This window comes from Gymnoscopelus braueri, assembly GCF_963280865.1.
Source record: "Gymnoscopelus braueri genome assembly, chromosome: 19".
Classification (NCBI taxonomy): Eukaryota; Metazoa; Chordata; class Actinopteri; order Myctophiformes; family Myctophidae; genus Gymnoscopelus; species Gymnoscopelus braueri.
Genome location: NC_137621.1, coordinates 48254947 through 48279378, shown reverse-complemented (window position 1 = coordinate 48279378; position 24432 = coordinate 48254947). Strand labels below are relative to the sequence as shown.

Here is a 24432-nt window from a genome sequence, read left to right as displayed (position 1 = left end):
AGATCGGCTATTTTCAAATGGCCGAAATGGATTTAGGGCTGAAGTGGTTAATGTATGTTTTGTAACAATAATCTAAATCTACAAAGTAACTAGTAACTAAAGCTTTCAAGTAATTGCAGTGGAGTAAAAGTACAATATTTGCCTCTGAGATGCAGTGGAGTAGAAGTAAAAGTAAAGTACAAATACCTCAAAATTGTACTTAAGTGCAGTATTTGAGTAAATATACCTAGTTACTTTACACCACTGGTTGCCACTGCAGAGCAGAGGCAGGCTGTGCCCCATGGGTGCTGCTGGGTAATAGGGGCTAGGCTAGAGAAGGTGAAGCCTTCCCTAATGCTATTTTCATTAGCCTACTTTACATATTGGTAATGTTGCTGTAATAATATGTGGAATGAAACTATGTGCTTGTCTGACCATTTTTAACCACGTGGAACCCTATAGCATCCCTATTCTGTGCCAAGCATTCGGCAAAAATTGCGGGTCTCCAAGCTCACAAGACGCGTTGTGAGCTTGTAGATCGGGTATTAAGAGATTTGGTGTACAGGGGGGAAAAAAGGAGGAGGCCTAGTATAGAGCTCTGGAGGACTCCGGTTAAGGGAACCTTAGGCACGGGTGCCGACATTGGCACAGGGGAGGGTGATCAATGGCACGCTGGCATTCAGTCAGGAACACTCACGTCAAAGTAGATTTAACCATGTATTGCAACAAATGGAATACAGTTAAAGAGGTGGTGCCATGGTTTTGCACTTTTTCTGTTTTTCATGTGTCTATGAGGTTGATAGAACTTCATTAAGCCCCCTGGTGGTGTTTTTATGGTGTTTTATGTCTTCTCTGACTATTTTGAGTTTCTTCCTGGAGGCTGAAACCTTGAGGGTCAAACGTGCCAATAGAAAAACAGCACTTTAAGGACACAGTAAAATTATACCCTCCCCCTCATTATCATAACACAACAGGTGTGGGCATGAGAAGGAGGAGGGAGTAGGACAGGTGGGTGGTGCTAAGGTGGTGGAGGAGGTGCTAAGGTGAGAACCAGGTATACTTAATGAACTGGAGGCGTGTCCACATAAAACATAATTTAAAATCTTCCTCCTAGTATAACCATAATACCTGATGATTATGTTTTAGGGGGGGGGGGATCACTGAAAATCACGGCACCCGTCTTTAAGCTTGGCTTTAAAGGCTCCTCTCTTGGAGATATTCTGTGAATTTTGTCCAAGCAGCATGCTATGCAAAATCAGGGAATGTTAAGAAAAACCCTCATAGGGATACAATATCAAACAATAAGCAAAACATTGACATATTAGTGTGAATTAGCAGGTATAATATCACAAGTATTTGAGCCTATGCCAGACTCCAAAAGGTGGAGGTTGGGGTGGAGGAGGCAGCTAAGCAGCAGTGAATCAGGCAGCAAGACAAGCAGAGACCTCTAGTGAATGCAAAGCCGTAACCCTTTAACAGTCTGCTCAACCAATTGGTAGGGACCTCCTTGTTAAAGGGCAAGACCACTTTGGTAGAGGTTTGGGTTGTGTAGTTACCTTGCCATGATGTAACTCCAAAGGTGGGCAAGAAATAAAAAATAATTGCTCCATTGATTAGAAATTGATAATTCAAAATATGCTCCTCATTGACTTACATTGTACGGTAAAACTGCTCTCAAAGTCACTCTTTTAGCACAAAAACGAACGCAAACAAAGTTGATTCAGACAATATAGAACATCACCAAACCCAGTACTGTTTTTTTTTTAAATAAAAATGTCAACTTCCTGTTGATTTTGCCATTTTTAATACGTAGAAAACCCGAACTGGATCGGCGGATCCGGATGCAGATCTTCAAATAGTAAAATCAACAGGAAATTGACATTTTTATTAAAAAAACAAACAGTACTGGGTTTGGTGATGCTCTATATTGTCTGAATCAGCTATGTTTGGGTTCATTTATGTGCTAAAAGAGTGACTTTGAGAGCTGTTTTACCGTACAATGTAAGTCAATGAGGAGCATATTTTGAATTATCAATTTCTAATCAATGGAGCAATTATTTTTGATTTCTTGCCCACCTTTGGAGTTACATCATGGCAAGGTAACTACACAACCCAAACCTCTACTAAAGTGGTCTTACCCTTTAAGGCGTGAGCTCTGATTGGAGTATGAATGTGTGACGTAATGACCAGCAGAGCTGTCAATGGGGAATAGGAGGCTACGCTGATGTTCACATCAGCTGACTGACAGCCGATTACAGCTGAGGCGTGCAAGACTTCCGGAGAGAGTTTTTTTCTTTTAAAATTAAATATTCTAAAAAAGTTTAGTCAGTTAAAATAAGTCTCCTCACATCTATATACTGTACAAATGACATCCTGCACATAATTCTACATTCATTCAAACTGATAACTCTGACTGGGGAGGGAGTCTGGGAGACAGGTGGGTTATTGCTATATAGTCTAATGTTCATTACATCCTGAAAATATTTCTAAAGAAGAAAAAAAATAAAGGTTGTCATGTATAGTGTCATAATTTAACTTTATGTTGATATGGCACACTGACTATCAAGAAAATGAAAACATGGCGCTTTATGTCAAAAAGGTTGCCGACCCTTGAATAGGGTTTACATTGTTAAACTTGTGCTTGTCTGACCATTTTAACGACCAAAATAATTGAGTTTGTTGATTAATGTCTTGGATGCCTGTGTCACTCCAAATAGCCTTTGATGGTATCATCACAGCTATGCTGTTGTGGTGTGGTTTCTCCATGGCTTTGCCTGGGTCTGTTGCAGTGGTGGAAAGTTAAGTACATTTACTTAAGTACTGTACTTAAGTACAATTTTGAGGTATTTGTACTTTACTTGAGTATTTCCAATTTCCAATACTTTTACTTCTACTCTACTACATCTCAGAGGCAAATATTGTACTTTTACTCCACTGCAATTATTTGAAAACTTGAGTTACTAGTTACTTTGCAGATATAAATGATTACATTATAAAACATACATTAACCACATTAAGCTCACAACGCGTCGCGACGTGTTGTGAGCTTGTAGATCTGCTATTTTCAAATATTTTAGTACTTTAACTTTTTGTACTTTAAGTACATTTTAATGCCAATCCATTTGTACTTTTACTCAAGTAAATCTTTAATTTGCAACTTTCACTTGTAATGGAGTACTTCTACATTGCAGTATTGATACTTTTACTTAAGTAAAACATTTGAGTACTTTTTCCACCACTGGCCTGTTGACCCTGCAGGCTACTGCCGTCAAGTACTGCTACTGCATGCATGCACGCATACAAATAGTGCAGGTCTAAATAACAATTACATTTAGTTATTAGATTTTAATATTTTGATTAAAGGAAATGTTTGTTTCCAATCCACTTTCAGCTGTAAATGAGTAACTAGCCATCTGAGCCAGTACAGGCACTATTTTGGGAATTAATTGGATAAACAAAATAGATGTGGCTATTTTTCAAGGCAGAATTAGCCATGTAGGTGCTATAGCTAATGTAGCAGGCAAGCATTTTAATTAGTGCGACATGCCCAAACAATAATACACTTTTTAAACATTGCATTTTTAGAGAGCCGGCTACAACGAAAAGGTGGTGACTAATCACTAGGCCTGAACCAGAGGTTCTCAAAGTTTTTCATTTCAAGGACTCCCAAATTAATATGTACTAGACCATACCCGTCGGGGGATATGAGCATGGTCCGCTGAAATTGGAAGATCTAGTTAACCTCAACTCCACTGCAATAATGTACAAGGCACACAACAAACTACTTCCAAGCTGCATGCAGGAGCTGTTCAAGCCCAGAGAAAGCAAATATGAACTCAGGGGAGCCGCCATCTTTAACCCATTAAGACCTGGAACGCATCTCTGTCACTTTTTCATTTGAGCTAAAAAGCATTATTTTACACTTTGGCTTTTCAAAAATAGCAGATCTACGAGCTTGTATATCTGCTATTTTTGAAAAATCGTGAAAATGTGTGCAAATCTTTGAATATATATATTATTTTAAAGCAAACATTAACTCAAATCTTTGCTTCTGGGGTTCCCTGGAACAAAATATTTTGAGATGGGGGTCCGCGGCCAAATTCATATTATTTTGGGGGTCCTTGACATGAAAAAGTTTGAAAACCACTGATACGTTTTTCAGAAAACCGGTTAAGAAAATGAAAGCAAGGACCAATTGGAAGGAAAAATAATAATAATATATTTATATTAATACAAAAAAATGTGATTGAATTAATAAAAATCGTTTTCTGCCCGAGAGCAACAATTTGTAAGTTGTCCTGTATGGCGGAGAGATAATGTTGTTTAATGATAATTAAACTAGCTTGCTTGCTTGCTTGCGGGTACAGAGGCTAGTAATGATGAAATTACAGCACCTTACTGACCCATTTAATAGTTGTTAATTATGGATATACTATAACATAAAAAGTAAGTAATAGCTGTTTTGGTTTCATAATTAAAATAGTTCCTACCTGAGTGACAGGGCTTTTCATGGCAAGATGCCTAGCGATTGATTGATTGATTGATTGATTGATTGATTGATTGATGCAGTGATATAAAGTAACTAAGTACATTTACTCAAGTACTGTACTTAAATATAATTTTGGGGTACTTTTTCTTTACTGGAGTATTTCTAATTGTCTATACGTTTACTTCTACTCCACTGCATCTCAGAGGCAAATATTGTACTTTTACTCCACTACAATTATTTGAAAACTTAAGTTACTAGTTACTTTGCAGATATAAATTATTACATCATAAAACATACATTAACCACTTTAGCACTATGTTATACTTAGGCTATTTGAAAATAGCAGATCTCAACGATCGACGATCTACAAGCTCACAACGCGTCGCAAAGCGACACGTTGTGAGCTTGTAGATCGTCTATTTTCAAACATTTTAGTACTTTTACTTTTTGTACTTTAAGTACATTTTGATACCAATACTTTTGTACTTTTACTCAAGTAAATTTTGAATTTCTGACTTTTACTTGTAACAGAGTACTTCTGTGCATTGCAGTATTGATACTTTTACTTAAGTTAAACATTTGAGTACTTTTTCCACCACTGATTTGATTGATATAAAGCCATTTGGAGGAGGAGGTGCGTGCGTGTGTGTCTCAATTCATTGCAGGACATTCCAAATACTCCAGACATTGTGTTCATTAATGAAATTTGAAAAACTGTTACTATTTTTTAAATAGGCTGCCCTTTTTGATTTGTATATGGACACTTGTTTTACATCCAAAATTATGAAATATCATCCTTTAGCTGTAGAACACATTATGGCTTTAGGGTATAACTGTCCTTGTGTTTGGGAGTCACAAACCTGTCACAAACCTGTGCTCCGTGGACTGCAATTGGGAAAATTGCAAAAGACAAATGCAAAAACGTTGGCTAAATACTGTTCTGTCTCAGCTATCATAGGAAGTTTATCTGGAGAAGACGATGTTTCATATATCCTTGAGCAGTGTAGCGGGAACAAAACATCTGTCACTTTCTGTATAATACAAGTAAGACGCGCAAACGCGGGAAGCGAACGCAGCTGGAAAATAACAATAAGAAGACTAGAAAGGAATGAGCAATTGTAGAGAAGTGGGTGGTACAGTTGTATCAGGTCAGTAGCTGAAGTATTGTCCGGGCTAGAGCTGATAGAAGATGGTCAACAAGATGGTCAACTCAACATGCATTGAAATGGAGTTTGATTTGTATGTGTCAAAGATGAGGATGAAAACCCACCATTGTAGTAGTTATTGAGGCAAAAAAATAAAATCTTATTTATTTGACTGTATCTCGCTTAGTGTTCCTTAAAATTGCAAATGATGAACCTGACTCTACCTATTAGAGCATTGCTAGCTAGCTACATGGAGATGCATAGAAATGTATGGTTTGTTTATTAAATGTATGATCTTATTTATTTGACTGTATCTGGCTCTGTTTTTCTTAAAAGTGCAAATTAGTCATTTGGAATCCCATGTTATAGCTAGCAAGAAGAAATCTAAAACTGTCCTCAAACTAAGAAGTTTTTTTTTTTTAAATACCAAAAAATTCTGCGTTAAAAGGAGCATCTTAGAAAAATACAAATTCACAAAAAAAAAACTTTGAATGTTTTTGAACAATTCAACAAAGTGTTTGAAGTGCCTGTTTCACCCACTTCCGGGGGGCGGAGCCAAAATCCGAGGCCGAAGTATTTGTTCGTAGACCCCAACTTAGGGGGGGTAGAAAAAGTTTCGTAGCGATTTGGGCACTTTTCATTTAACATGGGGTTTCAATGGGGAGTTTTTAGGAGCCTTCTCCGGGGCGTGGCTTCCGGGGGAAGGGGCGGGCTTAAACACAACCTTGACAGGTGTGTTCAGTTGTCAAAGACCTTTCATTTGATGTATGGTACGTTTATATTGTACATTTACTTGGCTGCACACAGGCAGTGCACACAATAGTGCACACGGACACACAGACAGACAGACACACAAACCGAGCACGGCCTTCGGCGCGCCTCCTTCCGCTGCGTTCGCAATAATAGTAAGTCATCAATGTTGTCAATCTTGTGTGTTAATAGGCATCCAGTTGTATCTGGTTTTACCGTGATGTAACCTACATATATGATCAGTGTTTGGATCTATTGTGTGTGTGTGTGTGTGTGTGTGTGTGTGTGTGTGTGTGTGTGTGTGTGTGTGTGTGTGTGTGTGTGTGTGTGTGTGTGTGTGTGTGTGTGTGTGTGTGTGTGTGTGTGTGTGTGTGTGAGAGAGACACACAGAAATACTATCGTGAAGTTGTATTTATTCAAACTAATTGAAGACTAGACTTGAAAAGACTGTGATTCCGTATTTGGTCATTTCTTGTTAATGTCCTATTTTCATTTATCTGAAGTGCAGAAAACATTTGTGTGACATGCCAATTAATAATAATAATAATGATAATAATAAACTTTATTTGTATAGCACCTTTCATGACATGAAACGCAGCTCAAAGTGCTTTACAGAGCAAGAATACAATTACAATTACAACAAATTTAACAATAAAGCAAAAAGAAATGCAAATGCATGAAACAACATTAAAACAAGAACGAAATGACAAAAGTCATATTCTACCAGGTGCTCTCTGTGTGTGTGTGTGTGTGTGTGTGTGTGTGTGTGATTGTTTTCATAGACCTGATTACTTGCTCTGTGTGTGTGTGTGTGTGTGTGTGTGTGTGTGTGTGTGTGTGTGTGTGTGTGTGTGTGTGTGTGTGTGTGTGTGTGTGTGTGTGTGTGTGTGTGTGTGTGTGTGTGTGTGTGTGTGTGTGTGTGTGTGTGTTATTGTTTTCATAGACCTGATTACTTGTTTTTCGGATTGCTTGTTTCTCGCCAAACCTGGCAACATATATGCGACGGTAAACGCTAATAATGTTTTTTATATAAGTGGTGGCAACATTTTTAGACACCACACGGGTCTTCCCAACAATAGCGAAGATTGAAGTCAGTGTGAACATGGCCAAATAATAACTTAATAGCCAAACTAGGTCTAATGAAGCACGCTAGCATTTAGGCTAACTGTGTTGCCTGAGGCAGCAGTGCAACTTGCACTGTCTGCAACTGTTGCAGTGTGAATGAGGGGAGCGGAGGGCGGTTACTGTGGAGGACGGGCCGTCTCTCCCCAAGGAGGAGTGAAGGACAGCCATGACAGCCAATGATGAATAGGTGTCGACTAGGTGTCGAAGTAGGTGTCGAATGATGATGATTAGTCTGACTATTTGTAGACTCAGGCGCTCTTTGAGCACCTGGTAATAATAGCAAAGGGCAACAAATCAGGCAAAACAGTGAGGACATGGATAACAACACAGAGATTTTAAAAAATCAACCGTGTCGCACAAACATTGTCGCACAAACATTTGTATTTATCAACAATAAACATGTCTGGATATGCATACAATATACGACATACTTTATTGTCAGAACAAATTGAATAGACACATGGAAACAATGAAACAAAGAGCAGTGGTGTCCTTCATTGTTCTCCTGGCCCCCTGGACAGATTCTCATTTTAGCCTCAAAATTGACTGATGAAAAAAAAGAGGACTTCTGTAGTCTGACCTTATTGAATTTTTGGAACACTACATCTCCTTTTTGAAGGCAGCGACTTTGAAGCCAGCGACTTCTATTCCCCCATTCAGAACATGACTAGTGTACTAAGTGATATGCCTTTCCAGCCTGTTTAGTTTAATTATTAGTTCACAGTTTGATGTGTTTCCCTCAGAAATAATGTGTCTTTCTTTCATGTTTTTTTTTTTTTTGCTGCAGAATGACAAACGTGTCATTGTCCCGTGAGTAGCCTAGTGGAACATTAGTTCAGTGTTTCTCAAAATGGGGGTCCGGAGACCCCTAGGGGTCCTTGAGAGGGTTCCAAGGGGTCCCCAGCCACATTAGTTAATATAGAGGGTATGCGCATGCTTAAAGTGAATGGCACATCGAGTGGCAAAGCAACATGCAAAGTGAGTTTAACATTGTTTAATGTTGTTTAATGCAATCAGATATGACTTTTCTGTTTGGATGCATGGGCTGTCAAGGCCAGAAAGTATTTTTTTGACACTCAGTAGGCATTACTGCATAACTTCCGGGTTCGATGATGATGTCACACGCATACCCTCTATTGACAGAGACTAAAACTAAGGACATTTTCTCTATGATTCTAAATAGTTTTAGTTAGGTTTGTAAACACAAAATACAGTTTAATTATCGTTTTAGTTAAAAGTTGTTTGTCAATTATACTTTTTTCGTTATTCAACTATAATCTATAACCTAGTGGCTTGAAAATAGCCGATGTTCAAGCTCATGAGAATTTTTTTCTTCTCTGATCTAGTTGAATCTTGCCTTGGCTTTGATTAATCCATGTTACGAAAAAATAATACTACTAAAACTAAGCCTTTAGAAAAAAAATTACTAAACTTGCAAACCGGCTTTAAAAAAGAATCAAAACTAAACAGAAATCTTAAACAAAAAGTCTAAATGAAATAAACATCAAAACGAATGATTCAAATGAATCAAAACTATAATAACCTTGGATTGTGGGTGGAAGGATCATGATGCTAGTTATGAGATTACTATCGTGCTGTACTGCACTGTACGCCATGGGGCCAAAGTTCCCATAATAACCGCCATGCCCTAGTTATGCAACTGTTACTCTACCAAAACATTTGAACTATCAGAAAGTTACAGAAGTTTTCCTCAAATATTTTATTTATTCATTTAAATAATTCAAAATGTAAATGTTAAACTAGCCTTTCACCACAGCTCATAGTAGTCCAAATATAATATCTCTATACTAGTGACTTTTCTGTTATTGCTCTACATTAAATATCTTCCCTGAAAATAGCAGATCTACAAGCTCACAACGTGAACTACAAGTAGATCTGCTATCTTCAAATAGACGAAGTATAACATAGGGTTTAATTGGTTTAAATACAGTATGTAGTAACCAGTAACTAAAGCTGTCGAATAATTGTAAAAAGAAAAACTTTTTCCTCTGAGATGGAGATAGGTGAGTAGAAGTATAATCATCTGAAATTTGGCATACTCAAGTAAAGTAAAAGCACCTCAAAATTGTACTTAAGCACAGTCCTTGAGTAAATGTACTTAGTCACTTTACACCACTTCATTTGTGTCTTTTGTGCTGCAGGGAATCAAATCTCCCCGAAGTTCAAATCCAAAATATAAAAGTCGATTCCTGCACACACTTCTCCAGACTGGAGAATGGCCCTTGTGACCGCAACGTCCTCCACATTTTTAATAAATCAATGAAGAGGTGATATAAGTGTGTGTGTGGGAATTGACTTTTTTTCTTTGGGATGAGGAGGTTTAACCCTTTTAGATCGGGAACGCATCTGTATCATTTTTTAGATTTCTTTGGCTATTCAAAAATAGCAGATATACAAGCTCATAGCGTATGAGCTTGTAGATCTGCTATTTTTGTGAAAAGAAAATCGTGAAAATATGTGCAAATCTTTGAATTTTAACTCAAATCTTTGCTTCTGGGGAAAAAAAACATATGTTGCTATAATCAGTGGTTCTCAAACTTTTTCATGTCAAGGGCCCCAAAAATGATATGTTTTTGGGGTGTGGACCCCCATCTCAAAATATGTTGTTCCAGGGACCCCCCAGAAGCAAAGATTTCGCTTTAAAAAAAAAATATATATATATATATATATATATATATTCAAAGATGTGCACACATTTTCACGATTTTTCAAATAAATAGCAGATCAACAAGCTCATAGCGCGGCACTCGGTGCTGCGCTATGAGCTTGTATATCTGCTATTTTTGAATAGCCCAAAGAAATAAAAAAAATGACACGGATGCGTTCCCGGTCTTAACGGGTTAAGCACATCTCTCCTGCCAGATATTTTGTGTGGGCTGATTCTTTTTTCTTCTCCCCCCTTCGGCTGGAGCTTCTGAATTATGCATGAAGTTTGGGAGAACAGGCATTGTCGGCTAAAACGTACAATACTGCTACCACACCAAGCGAGACGAGGCCTGTGTATAAAATCGACTTATGCATTTAGTGTAGGACAAAACCTTGTGCCTTCTGTTATTCAATTAACCGCCTCTCCCCCAAAATTGTGGTTAATGTGGTTTTCAAGCTTTACCCATGAAAACGCGCTGGTGGTTTCACTGGTGATGTCGTCTGTCGGGTGGAAACCTTGTCCAAAACTGTCGCTTTTTTCAGGAAATGAAAAATTAAAAGAACCTGTGTTTCAATGGATCCAATATAGTTATTATTTAGTCACAAGCTTTTGTTAATCCTTTAATGGATGGTGTTAGGGCATCCCACATTTTGGTGGCAGTTGTAGTAGAACGAGAACGTGTTTGTCTTGTTTGTTCTATATTTGGTCAGATCAGATGCTGTTGTGCGACGAAGTAGGGCATATACGGAGATACAAGGTTTCTGCCCGACAACAACGATATGCATGTCTTTACTCTGCCTCAGATTGGTCAACAGACCAACGTGGGACAACAGACCACATAGTAGGTGTTTAATGTCTCTGTCGGGTGGAAACCTCATATGTCCAAACTGTAACTTTTCAGGATTTGAAATCAAAAATGGCAAAACTAGCAGACCGACAAGCTCAAAACGTTTCGAGCTTGCAGTTTTGCTACTTTTGTGTGAATATTTAGTGTGATCAAGTTAATTCACGAAAAAACACCAAAAGTAAAAAATATGGAGATATATGCTTGTCTGTGTTGAGACTTCACCACACAAACACCCTTATCTTGTGTGCCCTACGTGAAATCAGTATTTCAAGTGTGTGCTCATCTGAAAAGCAGATTTTGCTTGTAAACAAATACATATTGATGTTTTAGAGTTACACAGAGTGCAAGAAACCTCCAGGGTTTTTCATTAGTAAGCTGCCGAAACCAACGCATTCTCACACACCCTTGCCGGCAAACGGGTGACGAATGGGGACGTTTTTGACCAGTGGTACTCAAACGTTTTCATGTCAAGGAGCCCAAAATTGATATGTATTTTGGCCGCGGACCCCCATCTGAAAATGTTTTGTGCCAGGGACCCCCCAGAAGAGAAGATTTGTGTAAAAAAAATCTTCCAAACATTTTCAAGATGAATCAAAAACGTTCAAAAACCAGATACGATACAAGCTTGCAGTGCGGCACAAAGTGACACACTGCGAACTTGTAGATCTGCTGTTTTTGAATAGCTAACATTATACATTTATAGAGTACCGTAGTTAAAATGATTGTGATGCCATATTAATTACTTTTGCTGGGGACCCCCTGGAACCAAACATGGTGAAAATAACTGATCTACAGTACAAGCTCACAACGCCTTGCAGTGCGAGGCTATTTTCACAATATTTAGCTGTGGAACCGAGTCAAACTAAATGTAACGCCTACAATTCCAAGAGCTTGTCAGGATGGGGGGGTCCCCAGTTCAAATATGATTCTTTTGGGTGGTCGCAGCACTGAAAAGTTTGGGAACACACGTTTTTGTTTATGTATTATTTTTTATAGCTTTTTACCCCTTTTTACCCCAATTCCGCCCAAAGTCGTTGTGCCAATTGGTTCCTCCCCACACACATTTTCTGTGTGTTGTTGTCACTGCTGTTGAAGCCTCCTGGCTCACCTGCCAGTGAGGAGCCCCCACCGGGAGGACGTAATCTTCCCGCCCAACACTCCCTGCTGACAGGTGCCGCCCACAGCCTGTAGGATTACGTGCAGTTACAAAAATTGCCCGCCCCGGGACTAGGGAGTCACACTTGTTGATGGCTGTTGGTAGGGCATTCCACATTTTGGTGGCATAACAATACAATGAATTCATCCCCATGTTTGTGCCGAATCTTTAACCAGTGGTGGAAAAAGTACTCAAATTCTTTACTTAAGTTAAAGTACCAATACTGCAATATAGAAATATTCTGTTACAAGCAAAAGTCCTGAATTCAAAATGTACTTGAGTAAAAGTACAAAAGTATTGGCATCAAAATGTGCTAAGTACCAAAAGTAAAGGTACTAAAATGTTCGAAAATAGCAGATCTACAAGCTCACAACGTGTCGCATCGCGACGCGTTGTGAGCTTGTAGATCTGCTTGTAGATCAAAATGGTACTTAAGTACAGTACTTGAGTAAATGGTTGCTTTACACCACTTGTAGATCTACTTGTTGATCAAAATGGTACTTAAGTACAGTACTTGAGTAAATGGTTGCTTTACACCACTGCCTTTAACCACATGAACCCTAGCATCCTTATCATGGGCCTCTCATAATAGGCAAACATTCGGTGAAAATAGGCGAACATTCGGCACAACAAGCCAATCTACAAGCTCTCGACGCATCGCAACGCGAACGGGCTCTGAGCTTGTACATGAGCTCTTCTCACCTCAGCGATATGGTGTAGAGGGAAGGTGTAGAGGGAAGAACGGACGGGACCAATAGGGACCCCGGTCAACGAAGTATACAGTATACTGTCTTTTCTTTCTTTCTTTTTCCTTTATTTATTCAGGGAAGCCCATTGAGAGCAAGCTCTCTTTTTCAAGGACGCCCTGATAACAACATATAAAATACATACATAATGAGAATCAATAACAAACATTTGAATCACATTACAATGTCACAGATGCAAATAAACATAGTGTTACATGAAACAGGTGCAGTCACTATGTAGTGTGTCCTCAAGAAGCACCCTGAATGTCTCTATTGTGGAGCATAATACATGAAAGCAGTCTTTCCTTGTTCACTGCTCTTACGTGGACTGGCATATCTAATGTGTATGTGTGTTTGTGAACGTGTTGAATGTCCAGTAACCTTTGGTTCCAAAAGCGAGGCTAGGTATAAAAAGGAAGTTTACCACACAAGGCCTTATGAATAAATAAAATACAATGTTGCTCTCTACGAACTGCGAGAGAATGGCCAACCCACTTTATCATATAAAATACAGTGATGGGTGAGATAATCATCGCCAGTAATAAAACGCAAAGCACTGTGGTAGACTGCTTCCAGAGGCTTCAGTGTGGAGAGTGAAGCATGCATATACAGTATATCCCCATAGTCAAATACAGACATTATTACAGATTGAACAATAGTCTTTCTGCTGGTAAAAGAAAAACAGGACCTGTTTCTGTAAAGGAAGCCAATTTTGTCCTCTTCATTTTTTGATTAGGTTCTCCACATGAACCTTAAATGAGAGTTTGGCATCTAGCCAAATGCCCAGGTATTAATAAGATGTGACCAGCTCAATTTGTTCACCTTTAAGAGTGAAAATACCAGTAAAGGGATTTATATTTGGAGACCTAGTAAATACCATGCATTTTGTTTTGTTGGAGTTTAAAACAAGCTTAAGGTTAATTAGAGCCCATTGAAACCTATTGAAGGCAGTCTGCAAATTTGCAGTGGCCGAATGTTCTGTAGGCGGGTTTAAATCCGGCCGGGAACACATCTCTGTCATTTTTGATTTATTTGGCTATTCAAAACTAGCAGATCTACAAGCTCATAGCGCGGCACCGAGTGCCGCGCTATGAGCTTGTATCTGCTAGTTTTGAAAAGTTGTGCAAATCTTTGAGTATATATATATTTTAAAGCGAACATTTGTAACTCAAATCTTTGCCTCTGGGTGTTCATGAAACAACATATTTTACAAATGTTTGCTTTAAAATATATATATATTCAAAGATTTGCGAGGCACTCGATGCCGCGCTATGAGCTTGAATATCTGCAATGTTTGAATAGCCCAAAGAAATCTAAAATGACAGACACGCGTTCCCGGATTCAATTGGTTAAGAGGATAACAAAACCCCCCCCCAAAAAAACTGGAGTCGACGAGAGTTAGTGGAACTGATGCGAAACTGAACATGAAAACTAAATAACGGTATGCGTGGCTGTGTTGTTGGGAGGGTCATGCAGTTTAATCCCCTCGCATACGTCCTTGTTTATAACCACCTCTGAGGATTACAGTGCGCGTTTACTTCTGTTCTGTTTGTCTATCTGTCTGGTAGCTAAAATAACTTGAGCACGGATGGGAAGGCTTCTCATGAAACGTGGTGAGAATGATCAGTAGACTGCTCCGAAAAGATGATTAAGGGCCTGATCAGACGGGTTTTTTTTTAGCAACTGGGGAGGTGTCATTTTATCATTTTTAATCGTGTGAGTGAAGATTTTTACTCGCTGCGGTGCTCTTACATTTTGCACCGTGTGTGTCTCAGGTTTTTTGGAGGAGTGCCTTGGAGACCAGTGGTGGAAAGTGAATTTATTCAAGTACTGTAATTAAAGGAGAGAGCCGGACCAAAATTTATATTTATTGTGTCTGCCTATATATATTTTTTCACAAATCGTCTCCATGTTTGTCACTCATGAGCTGCCATTCCTACAGAACGGCTCTGATGCGTGAACTCTCGCGAGATGCTCGCGTCCCGCGAGATTTCGCGTGTAGCGCTCCCCCTCCCCTCATAAGTGACAAACAGTGCATGTGTGAGTGCCAGGACACTACATAGAGAGGAATGGAGCACAGGGGCTTCTATGAAAAAAGTCAACTGCATCATGTATGTTGGTGAATGATTATAGGCAGACACAATATATATCTATTTTGGTCCGGCTCTCTCTTTTAAGTACATTTTTAGGTACTTTTACTGTTATGATTAAACTGACCTTTATATGCTTGACCAGGTGTTGAATCACACTCATCTGTGTGAGCACATTGACTGATACATTTGACACCACGACAATCAAATACTTTATCAGATAGACTGACGTCTGTGCACAATGATACCAGATGCACGTTTTGTTCCTATACTCATTCTGCTCTTGTCCATGTCTCATATCTTCTGGTCCCGTCATGTGTCCAGTACTGTATATATTCTCTGTGTGTGTAATACATTTCAGAACGTGTCGTGTGATACTGCCTGGTGTGCAGTGGTGTCATCTTGTTCTACGCGCACGCGACTCAACTGAAACCCCCCTCACCACCCTTAGCTAGAGAGAGCCTCTTAGGACTAAATGGTGGATCAACTAAATTCACAGCATTTACTTTTGAGTATTTTGAGTATTTTTGTACTCCACAAAATCTCAGGCAAATGTTGTACTTTTTACTGCACTACAATTATTTGACAGCTTTAGTTACTAACTACTTTTTAGATATAGATTATTATTACAAAACATACATTGCCCACTTATATTTGAAAATAGGCGAGCTACAAGCTTGCGATGCAACGCATTGTGATCGTCTATGTTTGAAAGATTTTGACCAATTTGGAAACTTTTGACTACTTTTGCTTTGGTACTGTAAGTATATCCCTCCATCTTCAGCAGCAAGGACATCCCTAGGGAGACGGTCGGGAGGCATCCGCACTAGATGCCCGAACCACCTAAGCTGGCTCCTTTCAAGCTGATCATGGGCGAAATCTCGTCTTGCAAGATTTCCGGAGGGGCACATCTCACACAAACACTGTGGCGAGGTTTCTGTCATTAGGAAAGTCAGATATGAACCAAAAAAACAAATTTAATCACGATAAAAATATGCAATCTAGCGCATGGACCGTCCGCTCAGGTTTTTAGCTGCGGTGGACTCAGGATAGAGTTATGAAAATGTTCTGCTGTACCACTCGTCCTAGTATATAATAATATCATATAAAAGGTAAGAAAAACGTAGTCCGGTATTCTCCTTTAAAGACGCCGTGATTTCCCCCCCCCCCCAAAACATAATCATCAGGTATTATGGTTATTCTAGGAGGAAGATTTTTTTCAAAAAAGTGTACAGAAATTGTTAAAATTATGTTTTTATGTGGACACGCCTCCAGTTCATTAAGTATACCTGGTTCTCACCTTAGCACCTCCTCCACCACCTTAGCACCACCCACCTGTCCTAGTCCCTCCTCCTCCTCATGCCCACACCTGTTGTGTTATGATAATGAGGGGGAGGGTACAATTTTACTATGTCACTAAAGGGCTGTTTTTCAATTGGCACGTTTGACCCTCAAGGTTTCAGCCTCCAGGTAGAAACTCAAAATAGTCAGAGAAGACATAAAACACCATAAAAACACCACCAGGGGGCTTAATGAAGTTCTATCAACCTCATCGACACATGAAAAACAGAAAAAGTGCAAAACCATGGCACCACCTCTTTAAGAAAACTTATTTCGTCCAGTTGTATCCACAATCTTATTCTTTCGGTCATGACCAACACTTCATGGCCATAGGTGAGAGTAGGAATGAAGATTGCTTGGTATACCGAAAGCTTTATTTTGATGTCAATACTTTTACTCAAGTAAAATGTTTTGATTTTTAGTCAAAGTTTTAGGTCGTTTTAGTATTTTTATATTGTGATATTACTTTTCCTTAAGTAAAAAAATGATCTGAGTACTTCTTCCATTGATCAATGTGAGTGAAGCTTTTTGTTCGCTGCTTTTACTCTTCAAGTTTTTGGAGGAGTGCCCTACGTGAGACCCAAAGTTGAAAAACATGCAACTCAAAGCACATCAAGAGAAAAGGGCACTGGAAGCAGCTCTTCTTTTTGCACTCTGTGTTTTGGACTCCAACTTGACATAATAATTGGCATACTGTTGTCGGAGGTGTGTACTCTACTGAGTGCAATCCTTTTTGAACCTGTTTTTGTGCCACGACTACATTTTACCTATTTGGGAATTAAATTGATCATGACCTTGAAATGAACACGGTTTGAAATTAAAACGTTTTTTTTTCCCTTAAGTTTATAATTTGTATTTAGAAACACGGCAGAACAGAAAATCTCCTCTCAAAGCCCAAAACAAATGTCCAAACACAAACAAAGTCAACACATATTGTATTGTGCATCAAGTGTAAAACGAAGCTAAACTAAACCAAATACCCCAGAAGCCACAGCATCGCTGAACAAATAAAGCCTCAACGCAAAATCTAATAAAAAGCAATTCTCAATAACACACATCCCGCAGCAAGTCATTGTCTCCATATTTCAATTAATGCCCTACTTTATCATGCTACAATGTCACACAAAAGTAGCAAAAACAGCCAATCTACAAGCTCACAACGTCTTGCACCACATTGTGAGCTTGTGGACCTGCATTTTTTTGCTATTTTTTAATGAGTTTTTAACTGAAAATGGTTAGGTGTGTCTGTGGGTTTTTATAGATATTGAAGGAATGAAAAGTGTTAACTTTGTGACTAAATAATAACTACATTGGATTTCCTGAAAAGTTACAGTTTTGGACATACCAGGTTCCCACCCGACAGTGACGATACTACTGATGATACTGCCTCCATTACAAATCCTATTTATCCAACTTATCCAGAAATTAACAAGGTTTACTACATGAATAGTTGAGAATCAAAACCGATTGTGCAGTGCTGTGGGCTACTGCGGCATAATTTCACGGCTCATTTTGTCCCGCGCCTCGATATATCTAACGCATTTTTAATAACAAAGTCTTCATCTAATCGCGGAGATTTTGAACTTAATGAAATGATTGCCTTTGTATTGCATCATCCTCTCTCTCCCTCTCCCTCAGTCGCTGCCCTGCACGTGCGGCATCTCCCAGATGCGCCCCTACGCCGACGGCACCTACAGCGAGGCCGACACCAACAGCCTGGCGGGCTACACCGTGGACCCCATGGCGCCCGAGGACGAGGAGCAGGACGAGGTGGCGCACCACCACCACCACCACAGCGGCCCGCACCACACCAGCGCCGGCGCCGGAGCCGGCACCGGAACCGGAACCGGCGCCATCCCCGAGAAGCCCGAGCACATGGTGGTGCACCTGTCGGTGAGCAGCGAGTCCACCACCACCAAGAAGAAGCGGACCATCCGGGCGCTCAGCATCATCCAGAACACGCACGCCATCGACAAGTACTCGCGGATGATCTTCCCCGGCTCGTACGTCTTCTTCAATCTCATCTACTGGTCCATCTACGTCTGAGGAGGTGACCCCCGGCGACATGCCCCGCCCCGCCCCGCCTCCCCGGTCAGGTCTGGTCTGGTCTGGTCTGGTCCGGATCGGGATGGGATGGGGGGAGAGGATGCCCTAGCTCCTGCATCCCATCCAAACGGTGACACCTTTTCTTTATGGATTAATGGAGCAGAGAGCTGACGCCGCTGATAGGACGATAATTACAGCGGCCGAGGACATGGCGGAAATGAGACCTTTGAAAGGACGGTGGAGGGTTAATTGGTTCTCCGTGATCCAACAGCCAGAAGCTCTTCTGTGTTGAGAGAAAAAAAAAGTCATCCTCAAGGGCATTCTTGTTTGCTTCGTTGCTTCTTTTCTTCTTTTCTTCTTGATCTCTCTCTCTCTCTCTCTCTCTCTCTCTCTCTCTCTCTCTCTCTGTCGCCGCTCTCTGTCGCTCTCTGTCTCTCATATGGCACTTTCATGTTCATTTCTTTACTTCATTACTTTACAACGGTGTCGAGACAAAGACATAAAAAAGAAACCTGTAATAAAAGCCGGTTCGCCCACAGGCATGTTTCAGCCTCTGTCGCTCGCTGAATTCCCTTTTCAGCTTTTGCTGTCAACAAACCCTGCAAAAAAAACTCTCTTCATCAACTGCTGTTTGAAGAAGCCCTTTGTTCCCTCATGACTATATTCCCCCGAATTATGTGAGATGGAGTCGGCTTCTGCCGGTGATAACAAACAAAAAAACGCTCGCTAAGTTCAAGTCAATTTGTGTTGTCGACAACGTGACAGTGCTTTCAGCGCACACTGAATGTATGAGGTATACTTACTGATTTAAAAGTTGCTTTAAAGTGTTGTTTTGGTGTCGGAGGAACATCGAGACTCTGTCACACGCACTGTTTTCTACAGGCGCTCAGGAGCAGTCAGCGATCCGGGGCCGTTATTGCCACAAGACTGTACGTCGGTCTGTAAACCAGTGGCTGCCAACCTTTTACTGGATCAGGATCCCCTTGAAAATCTTCTAAAGCGCTCGCGGACCACCCACCTGACCACTCAACGCGGCAGCCGTGCATTTTCAGAGCATGTTTATTTTAATGATCAATCGATCGATTGTGTTCTGGCTTTGATCGACGGAGCCAACGTAGTATACTTTACATTCCTATTTAATCTGTATCACAATGAAGCACACATTTCTTTTTCAAGGTTTTAAAGAAAATGTACCATTTTAATATTAATGTTATTATCATTAAAATCGTAGTGTTTTCCCAATTATTGGGGGGGGGGGGGGGGGCACTTGCAATGTCCTGATGGCCCACCAGTGGGGCCCAGGCCCACAGGTTGAGAGTCCCTGCTCTAAACAATTCGCTCTGACTGGGTGGAAACTGGAAACAATGAGAGAGTTAAACATTTTAAAATAAAAAAATCACATTACAGAACCAATCCAAAGTCTTTAGGGCGGTCGTTCATATCGGGGCAGTGACATGGTCGGTTTCCTAAGCACTAGGCGTAGGTTTGTTGGATTGCACTAAATTCCCCCGGGATGATTGATAAATTGCTTTTTAAAAGGCAAAATCACGTGACGAAGCTGAACCCCAAGAGAAAAATACATTTAGTATTTACCTTAATCTTCTTTTCAGTTTGTATATCTGTAAGACGTTGGCCTTTTCGGCTGTGATTTTTGAAAAAAACTGAAACAAAGTGGTGGCTACCTGTTTGAATGTTTATGAACTGTTTGCACTAAAAGAGCTGAATAGACCTTTTTTTCACGGCAGCCATTTACAAAATGTAGGCGTTACCAATGACGGTGCAACACCTTATGAGCTCTGCTATTTTCTGAACGTTGTTTTACAAAAACATTGCACAAAATAAGGATGCCAGGGTTACTGGGGTCAAGGCTTTGTTCCATTTAGTGTAGCAGAGTCTTTCCAGTGAGATACAGTACATGCACAATAGCTGCTGACTCTGTTTGACCCGAATAGAACACAGTCTTAATTAGTATCATTGATAACACCCACAGGAAGTAACAGTGGTGGACAGTTACAAAGAGGTTTTTTTTGTTGGTATCTGCACTTAATGTATTTATTTGTTGGCTATTTGTGGATACATTTCAAAGACAAATATTGTACTTTTGACATTAAAGGCGGTTACACACCGGCGAATATGCGAATATACGCAAAATTCGGACTCGTTCCGAATAATTAAAAGACGCTTTTTTCGCTCCGCGAAACTGGTGTGGAAGCTTGCATTGACTTTATAAGGTTTTAAAAAAAAACGTATTATTTGCATGAAAAAAAATCGCCCCGGTGTGTAAGGACCTTAACAATTACATTAAGAATGAAACCACTTTCACTATTATTGATATGTTCTGAAACTTTCTGGAACATCTTTGCATGTTTTTGAAAATGTTAAAATTTCAATACAGTAATGCATTGATATTAAAAGGAAAATGCACTTTGTAATTTGTATAGTGAAAACGTAACTATTTTTAAAAGCATTTTGAATATTTTTAAAAAGGTGGTACAGTAAGTACTCCAGCACTTTTAACTCGATACATGACTGAGCAACTTTCACTTGTTGTTGATTAATATTTGGACCAGGAGTATCTAATACTTTGGCCATGTTCATACTGGCACCTCAAATCAGATCTTTGGCTCATCCAGATTGGAATCAGATTGGTTTTTATCAAGTCTGAAGAGCAAAAAAAATTACATCATGGAAACAGAATTTTGCAAATCAGATTTGAACCACATTCCTGAGCCATCCGACTCCCATAGGAAATCAGTATTTGATCTGGATTTGGGCTGCCAGTCTGAACTAGGCCTTAAGAAGGCCTACTAGGGTTGAGTATGTTGCATTTATAAAGACAAGTGGGATTTAGTCTAAAAGAATAAAACACAGACACAATATAAGGTGTTGTTTTTTGTAGCTTCAGTCAAAGCTGGCTGCTTACTACAGACTGAGCTAGTCAAGCCCCCAGCTTGTGTAGACTACACAACAAGGCTGCCCATAGTAAATGCCTGTTCTAAAACTAAATAAATGGGGAGGCACTGTGGCGCAGTCGGTAGCACTGTCGCCTCACTGCTAGAAGGTCCTGGGTTCGATTACCGCTGAGGGCGTGTTCTCTCCTCAGTGCCCATACCCTAGGTGGGGTTGGCGAAAGGGCCTTTCTGTGTGGAGTTTGCATGTTCTCTCGTGTCCCCTAGCTCACAAATAACATGCAGTAATCCTGGTCTCTATACTGCCTCCCCCTGGTCAGCCGGGGCGCCTGATGGAGGGGAAAGGAACTGGTTGGAATAACGTGTTCCTTCCGCACGTTACGTCCTACCGGGGAAACTCCCCCCTGTCAGGTGATACGAAGCGGCTTGCTCACTCCTCATGCGTTGAAGGAGGAAGCATGAGCTCAGTTCGGGGCTCTCCTCTGGCTGGCAGAGGGAGAGTAGCGCCCAGGATTACAAATGTAGGCATTGGCACTGGGTGAAAAATGGGTTACAAAATCGTGGGATAAAAATGTTAAATTAAAACGAGATAAATGGGGCTGTCTATAAACAAAGAAAATGATGTTTGTATATCATTGCATGAGTACTACTACCACAAGTAATTTGTCCGCCACTGCTGCTGTTAAAAAGGTCTATTGTAGAAAGTAGCAGAAAGGGAGAGTTGAGACTGATCATTATAATATGAGGTGCTAAAAACTGTGAAGTCTCTCAGACCTCCAAGCGCTCAACGCCTCGCACCCGCGACGCATTGAGCCCTTGTACTGTAGGTCTGCTATTCTCGGCACGAGACACCGTCTTGCGGCGAAGTATGATTCAGGCTTTAATGAGGCTAACTGTTCCTGTAAATTGTTAAGTAGTGTACCATTTTGTTCAAAGTTATATATTATAGTGACTTCATTTTAAGTCAATTTCCTGCACACTTTAAAGGACCATCAAGCACAGCTGATGCACTGATGTACAAAATGTACTCCCCTGTACATTTTATTTCCTTTGTTGATGCATATCGTCGCTGTCGGGCGGAAAACTTGTAGGTTCAAAACCGTTACCTTTTCAGGAAATGGAAAAAAGAACCAATGGAGTTATTATACTTGTCACAAGCTGTTGTTTGTACGTTTCAATCGTTATAAAACCCACAGACACACTTAACCACTTTAACCCTGGCGCCCCTATGTTGGGCATGCCATTATAAGCAATCGTTTTAAATGTTAACATTTTCAAAAATAGTGCAAATAGCAGAATGTACGACGCAAACGCGTCACATTGCAAAGCTTGACGTCACATTGAAAGATGAGATATGGAGATACAAGGTTTCTGCGCCGACAGAGACGATGTAATGTTTAAATATCGTTTGAAATGTACTGCTTGTGTAAACAAATGTATTGTTAACCATGCACCATTGTAAGGTTTGGAAAAAGAAGTTTTGTACATCAGTCTGGTCAGTAAGAGGTCTCCAGAGCCACTAAAAAATATTATGTTTTACATACAACTTCTACAACCCTTGAACCTATCCTATTGATATCATGTATTTAATTAGGCTCTATGCACAGCAGCCATATTGGAAAGAAATTGGGCCTCTTCTTACTTCCTTCTCAGGTGTTACCAATGATACTAATGAAGGCTCTGTTGTTCCATTCTGGTCAAACAGAGTCAGGGAGTTGACTCACTGGAAACACTCTGCTACACCAGTGGGTCTCAAAGTAATAATAATAATAATAATACATACGATTTATGTAGCACTTTTCTAGGTACTGATGCGGTAGTTAAAAAGGTTAAAACTATAAAAGAAAGGTAAACAGGTAAAAAAGTGTTGTCCAGGGACCCTCATGGTTCCTTGAGGGGGTTCCAAATGGCCCCTATGGGTTTGTAACTCTGAGAGTGTACAAATGGAACCAAATGGACCGCATTTGGTTCCATTTGTACACTCTCAGAGTTATGAGAGTACTTGAAATTAAAAGGTTTGAGAACCACTGTGCTACACTAAATGGAACAGAGCCTTCATTAGAATCATTGGTAACACCTGTGAAGGAAGTAAGGAAGAGGCCCAATTTCTTTCCAATATGGTTGCTGTGCATAGAGCCTTCCCGAGGGACTCTTGTCTAATGTAAAGAACTTATTTATATACAGTAATAAGTGCTGTCACAGAGTATACAAATGGGGGAAGCCTACACCTTATTTCTAAGATGCACAGGAAAACCCAGGGTGTTGATGTAACTCTGAAAGTGTACAAATGTAGTTACATGAACACTCTGGAGTTTACCTTGTCTATTTTCTGTGCAGCGGCCTGTGGGTGAGATGTTTTTATGTAGGCCTATCACTGTAAAACATTCATTTGTTGCTACTGACATTAAAGAATGTTACAACGTATTTATTTATTAGGTGATATTAAATAAAAACCATCCTGAATGATGTCAACCCTCTTATTTCTTTCCAGAGACGTATACTACTCTGACTATTAGTCATTGATTAAGACTGTGTGGTCCGTGGACCCCCTTGAAGGGGTTCCGGGGGGGTCCCCAGCAAAATGAGGAACGACCACTTTAACACTATTATAGTTTATCTATTTAAAAATTGCTAATCTACGAGCACACACGTGAGCTTGTAGATCTGGTATTTTTGACAAATATAAAACAAATTGAATTGAATTGTGAGAATTTTGAATAATTTAGGGGGAAAAACTATACATGGCATAACATCTTTGCAAATGGGGTCTGCAGCCAAATATATATTCCAATGTGTGGGTCCTTGAGATGAAAACCTTTGAGAACCTCTGGATTAAAGGGATAGTTCGCCCAAAAAAGTACTTTTTTTCTATCGATTAGTCACCCCATGGAGACTTGAATTCATGGATATGTTTTAGTTTTTGTCGCATTCCTAAGCCAATAATTTGATGACCAGCGGACTGGTAGGCAGCAGTTCCGGTAGGAGACACAAAGGAGACTTGTTGTGTCTCTATACCGGAACCGTTGCTGGTCATCAAATTATTGGCTTAGGAATGCGACAAAAACTAAAACATATCCATGAATTCAAGTCTCCATGGGGTGACTCATCAGGGGAAAAAAGTGATTTTGGGGGTGAACTATC

General features: G+C 40.0%; 1 protein-coding gene across 1 annotated transcript in view; it reads left to right on the top strand.

Annotated features, from left to right (window-relative positions):
• Positions 1-18382, top strand: part of LOC308074829 (gamma-aminobutyric acid receptor subunit rho-2-like) — a gene marked incomplete at its 3' end in the record, with an annotated part of 125203 nt that extends 106821 nt beyond the window's left edge. Inside the window, exon 9 of the mRNA XM_080414328.1 lies at positions 17975-18382. Within this exon, the coding sequence (XP_080270454.1) occupies positions 17975-18382 (408 nt within the window). The remainder of the gene's footprint in view (positions 1-17974) is intronic.
• Between the last annotated feature and the right edge of the window lie 6050 nt (positions 18383-24432).